Source organism: Perkinsus marinus (assembly GCF_000006405.1).
Source record: "Perkinsus marinus ATCC 50983 genomic scaffold scf_1104296932410, whole genome shotgun sequence".
Lineage (NCBI taxonomy): Eukaryota > Perkinsozoa > Perkinsida > Perkinsidae > Perkinsus > Perkinsus marinus.
This window is the reverse complement of record NW_003215453.1, coordinates 743,902-749,426: the sequence shown is the minus strand read 5'-3', so window position 1 is coordinate 749,426 and position 5,525 is coordinate 743,902. Positions and strand designations below refer to the sequence as shown.

Sequence of the window (5,525 nt, the reverse complement as noted above, 5' to 3'; positions counted from 1 at the left end):
CTCTGAGAAGTTCTACACTGTCACTGCAACCAAACTCATGCAACAAAGCTGGCAGTCTCTGGAAACACATTCCTGATTCGACACATTTTAACTTGGGAGAGTAGACGTGGCAATAGAGCTAGGACTGCACGAATGGAGACGATATCGGTAAAACAGGAAGTGATAATACACATGTCTGAGAAGGTGATATTTGCATGAGACTGGACTACGATGGAGCTGGGGAACGCAAATTAAGAACTTCTCAACTCTTACTGACTCGGCATTTGATCGCAAGTTGCGATGCGCAACCGGCAAGGATTTGGCGACGGTCCAACGAAGCATTCAACTACGACCCATTACCACCTGATTGGGCTTACAGAGGCATGTACCTCATACGGCCAACGAATTCGTGTGAGAGCTCGAGACACTCGCACTCACCACCGCAGCTGTGAGCTATATGATGGCAGTATAGACAGTGATGCGGCGAGTCATGCTCAAGAACTCCCTCCACCTGTCTGTAAAGCATGAAAGTACAGCTCCCTCCCATCACCATGATGATCCAACATACGGCGGGTTATACAATGATTATGACCAGCCGAGTAGTGTACCTGATTCGCAACAGTTATGTAGACGACCTCAGCTGATGATGTGTTATGATGACATACCTCCCTACAGCTCAGCACCATGCTCTGTACTCCTTGTTACCAGAATTCCAGTTACTCCATCGATAAGCGTTGTAGTGCAGATGATGATGAACACGACGATAATCAAGCACTACTGCTCGTTCTGACTTCCGCGCTAAAAGCACCCTACAGCCTCGAGTACTGTATCGACTCAGACCAACAGCCTAGCGTTATACTAGCATCTGGTGTCCACTGAGCTGTTCCAATCCAAGAATAGCTCCTGGTGGCCCCTCGTAGGGATCGTTATAGCGGTACACAAACAACCCTGGCCATAACTGCTTACGACAGATACTCTTCTTGGTCACCCGTTGCTAGGACACAGACTATTAACGCAACACTGGGATGATCTAACAACACCTCAAAGGACACCAGCAAACCGAACAAATTGAGATAAGTAGTCATGCAAAGTCATGTAAGGAAGAATCGTCAAGTAATACGATTGATAGATGTAGGAGTCTCCTACTAGGAGAGCTCACTAGTTTCCTTATTTTTATCCACTGCGCAAGGATTGAATATTCGTAGTAGTGCTTCACTGCTCCTCTCACAGCCCAAGTTCAGCGCCTGCATAACTTGAACCCGAAGAACCCCTTACAAAGCTTGTTGTCAGAATCAATGCTTTCCTCACTACTCGTCGGTGCCTTGGGTCGACGCTGAGCACCTCTCCGTTTGAGCAGCGGATTCAACCGTTTCTTCTTCTCCTTTTTCTCAAGTACTTCCTCTACGCCGGGACGCGGTTGATTGACCAGCACATTGAGACGTTTGTAGTGACTAACAGTAGCGGCCTTAGGGCTAAAGGCGGTAGTGTATTCGCCATCTATCTGGAAATCTACTGGGGTCCTAGCATCAAGATCAGACCTAAATTCGAAAGTCAATGGTCCTCCAGTTTGATGTAGTCTGTTCCCCGTTGATTTAGCTCGTGCGCCAGCCTAATCAGGATCACCGCCAGGATCCTAGGTGAATATGTAATGGGTCATCACTCACATCGAGCGAGAAGGATGCGACATCGGTGTACATCATCAGCTCTAGCTTCTTGTCACCAAAGTCCTGCTGCTTATCTTTCAGAGTTTCATCCTATAAGATTACAGGGTTATCCTCCAAGGTTGTTCTCACCAACTATTGATCTTTCTTGAATTCTTTCATTCGGGTTGTGAACGCAGTATCAGAGTTGAAAATACGCACAAGCACGATAGTTGATACCGTCACGGTATTACCGTGTAATGACAATATAGATTCAGTTTACCTGATAGCCTATGATGGCGGATCCCTTCCCATACGTGCCTTCCCATATACGACGACCTCCTGCATAGGTGTAGGTGTTCAGACATATTATCGTGGCGGCGTTTTCTAAGAAAGTTTAAGATCAGTGTGAATGCAGTACGCATCAACCTACTGGTAAGAGTCTTATTCTCGCGTCTCGTAGAGCCTCTCCTACGAGCGACGTTAAACAGGAGGTGACCATCATCCTGAGATGGGTGCTCTAGGTACAGTACACATTACCACCTATGCTCATACCTTAACCGAATCAAGGAAGCTCTCCGTACCAACTCTACGTCTAACCGATGTCTTCAGTCCAGCTAGGGCATACCTATTAAGGTGCTCCATACATACATGCACTACTCATGCACTAATATCACATAAGGTGATTGCCAGCTCTGCTCCTGGTCCGCTTCTTCTGGAACTCTTTAAGGATGGTAGCATCCACACCAATGGAGAAGTAGTTAGACATCGATTTGGTGATACTCAGAGCATTTTGCTGAACACGGTGAGCAATGGCAAGAATCAGCCAGCTCGGTGATCCCAATAGACACTACCTTCAGGTCTTCTGAAGTTTGAATAACCTGCTCTTGAGCTCCTTCAGTGAACCAACCTCCAGGATGGACATCCACTGTGACCTGGAGCATGATGATGATGACATCACCATTTACTAGAGTTTAGTGATGTACGAAGACGACAAAGATTATAATAGAGGCTTGGGAGGTGAAACTCCTACTTACTTGCCAGAGGTCAAAATAGTGAACCGAGGCACCGGCCCAGTGATGTATCCATTGATTCAGGGCTCTGTTACCCTTACCAGGAAGAGTACTATCGATAGTCTTACCCCAACCGAGTGACCTGTGATAAGAATCATATGGTCGTCAAGGGTTGCCAGCTTACTGTGAAAAGTCATTCCCTGTTCCATAAGGGATGATACCGATAGCAACCTTCTCAAGATTGATGCCAGCTTTAGTCATCTGTATGATAGCAGTCCACCCCAAGAGCAAACCATTTTCCGTACAAGATCGACACCCCAAGTAACAGTGCCATCTCCACCTGCTATGACAACCTTCTCACACCTCTCAGGGGGGCCATTATCAATTGATTTCTTCAATGCCTCGATACCAGCATAAGCTTCGGCATCACCATTAGCCAATGCAATGATGTCGATCATGTTAACCTGGATACAACAATTAAAGGGAACTTCGCTAGGGTACATACCGTTGATTCATGATAATGATATGGTGTGTCCACAGTGAGCAGTCCTGCAGCCTTATTCCCACCAGACTTCGGGTTAACGAGGATGAGTATATCGCTGGACAGTTGTTTGCATACCTGATAATGATGATAGTGGTTGGAACAGAAATCCAGATAAAGATGCCTCTATTGGAACTCACGAGAGCATGCCCACCTCTCGCATAGGAGGACACCTCTGCCAGTAATTTTCTCACATTGTAACGGTACGAGAGTTACGATCGATAAGTATATCTAGATGATGATCGCTACCTACTTGTAGAGGGTCTGATGATATCAACGGCGTCCCACCTTCTTCAAGAGGGGATTCTTCAACGTGGGACAGCAAAGGCTCAGAGGCAGTGGTAAGGACAGTATAATGGCCAACAAGTAGTGCCCAGCAGCATAGGAGGGACATAGTGAGGTGTCGTTGGAGAAGATGGTACATTGATAACTGATCTATCTTCACAACATATAGGTGAAGGAACAACTCCCTCGAGGGGTATCGGAAATCTGACATCGCTCGAATTGCTGTTGTTTGGACTTTGAGAGACTGCCGTCTCGAGTGAGGGCACTATTTTCGAGCGATTCCATTGATAATGATGAATACTCCAGGTATGCGGCATACCGTATGCCCATATGTTATGCATGGCCGTGCTGAGAGGGATACTACAGTTTGGTTCAAGCATTCGGTGATAAGATTGAAGGTACACTAACCCAACCATTTGATATGCGATAGCAACAACAACAATAAGTGTGGTGCTCTCGTTACTCCTCCTGTGTTACAGTAATGGTTTCAAAGGGTACTAATGGTAGATATTGAAATGCACTATCAAGTTGGGGTAGATATTGATAAGACTTCAAGTTGTGATTCCAGCTCTCCTTGTTATTACTTTTCATTGTTTACCATCACTCTGATACACTGTTTATGGGAAATAGTGATCTTCTGGGGTCTCCGACATGTATAGAACTCGCCATCTATCTGAAAGTATATTCTAGTATCCTCAGATAAGGTAGATTTGAAATCCATCTCAATGGGACCATGCCCTTGATGTACTCGACGACCGTTGCCAGCCAATGGATACACCTGTAAGGAGTCTGACTCTGTAACTGTGGTTTCTGTAACTATAACGCTACATGTGATTGCTCCATCCCTATACCCATGAGGCTATTGTATGATACTAATTCTATCATACCATCGCCCATATCTTGTTTCCTCTGGAGTAATCCCTGAGTGAACTGTGAGAAGAGGTCCTGGTCATTGTATATGGTACTACCTTATCTGCACCCTTCACAGAGAGTTTCCTAGCCATACTCCATACATCACATCCACTAGCGAATGATGGTATATTAACCGCTATTAACGATACAGGATGACCTAAATGGTACAACTCCCACAGAGCTGCATGAATTGTGGTAAAGCCTAGTACTACTACCTACCCTGGATATACTTATCACCACCAGTAGATTTGGTCTGAAATATAAGCTCAGTATCATTATCATCATGCTGGTGCTGCTCTCCTCTCCTGCTATCCTCGGGCGAGAGGCTCTGAAGGGAAGCACGATTCAGACGATGTAAGGACCCCCGATGAGCCACTAACACTACCACAACCCTATCCATTGTTTCCTTTATTTTAGCAGTCTTCTTGAATAACATCTTCTTAGTCCCCTCCACTCCATACCTATGACCACATACAAATTTGAGTAGCAATCCATCCTACACTAGTTTATTCACAAATTGGCTTTTCTTCCTATTCCTATCAAAACCCAATCCCAACCTGGACTCCACACCAGTAGAGAAGTAGTTACACATAGGCTTGACCAACTTCTTTAACTTCCTATCGGTAGCATTACCCTACATGGGAGTACATCAATGTTATTAACGAGGTACTACTACCACCTCTGTGTCAGTCTCTGTGAGAGGTACCTTCTTACCACCCTTAAGTTGGTATATAACTCCACCGTCATCATCAAGATCAACCTCCACCTACAACTCGATGAGTATACTAACTCAGCCAAACCGTGCTATCAGGCCTACTAACCTCCCATATGTCGAACTGCTTAATAGTGGCAGATAGCCATCGCTTGAGCCACGTTCTAAAGCCACTAAGGCAGGAGCCAGGAAAGTCTGATGGTGCTGACGGTCCCCACCCCGTGGCTCTGATAGGAGAATATCATGTGTGATAGCAGTGTGTAGAGGAGCACCCTAACCTTGAGAAATCATTGCCAGTCCCGAAGGGTATGATGCCGATACACACTCTATCAGTATTAATTCCATGTTGAATCAACTGACACATAATGATGGCAGTACTCGGCTACCATACCGCCATACTTATCATAGTACTACCTCTTGCAATACCCACATGACAGTCCCAT

General features: G+C 45.6%; 2 protein-coding genes across 2 annotated transcripts in view; both read right to left on the bottom strand.

Annotated features, from left to right (window-relative positions):
• Positions 1-1,216: 1,216 nt before the first annotated feature.
• Pmar_PMAR022401 (diacylglycerol kinase, epsilon, putative) lies at positions 1,217-3,567 on the bottom strand (the record flags this gene model as incomplete). The annotated part of the gene is made up of 12 exons (XM_002785607.1): positions 1,217-1,588; positions 1,644-1,733; positions 1,903-2,006; positions 2,053-2,125; positions 2,175-2,247; positions 2,297-2,415; positions 2,474-2,554; positions 2,657-2,774; positions 2,817-2,893; positions 2,938-3,096; positions 3,138-3,251; positions 3,427-3,567. The coding sequence occupies 12 exons, from the start codon at positions 3,565-3,567 to the stop codon at positions 1,217-1,219; spliced, it is 1,521 nt and encodes a 506-aa protein (XP_002785653.1).
• A 471-nt stretch (positions 3,568-4,038) lies between these two features.
• Positions 4,039-5,525, bottom strand: part of Pmar_PMAR022400 (conserved hypothetical protein) — a gene marked incomplete at its 3' end in the record, with an annotated part of 3,247 nt that continues 1,760 nt past the window's right edge. Inside the window, exons 7-15 of the mRNA XM_002785606.1 lie at positions 5,497-5,525; positions 5,361-5,437; positions 5,192-5,309; positions 5,047-5,136; positions 4,871-5,004; positions 4,590-4,831; positions 4,427-4,527; positions 4,287-4,379; positions 4,039-4,236 (exon numbers count right to left, since the gene is read on the bottom strand). Coding sequence (XP_002785652.1) covers positions 4,039-4,236; positions 4,287-4,379; positions 4,427-4,527; positions 4,590-4,831; positions 4,871-5,004; positions 5,047-5,136; positions 5,192-5,309; positions 5,361-5,437; positions 5,497-5,525 — 1,082 coding nt within the window. The remainder of the gene's footprint in view (positions 4,237-4,286; positions 4,380-4,426; positions 4,528-4,589; positions 4,832-4,870; positions 5,005-5,046; positions 5,137-5,191; positions 5,310-5,360; positions 5,438-5,496) is intronic.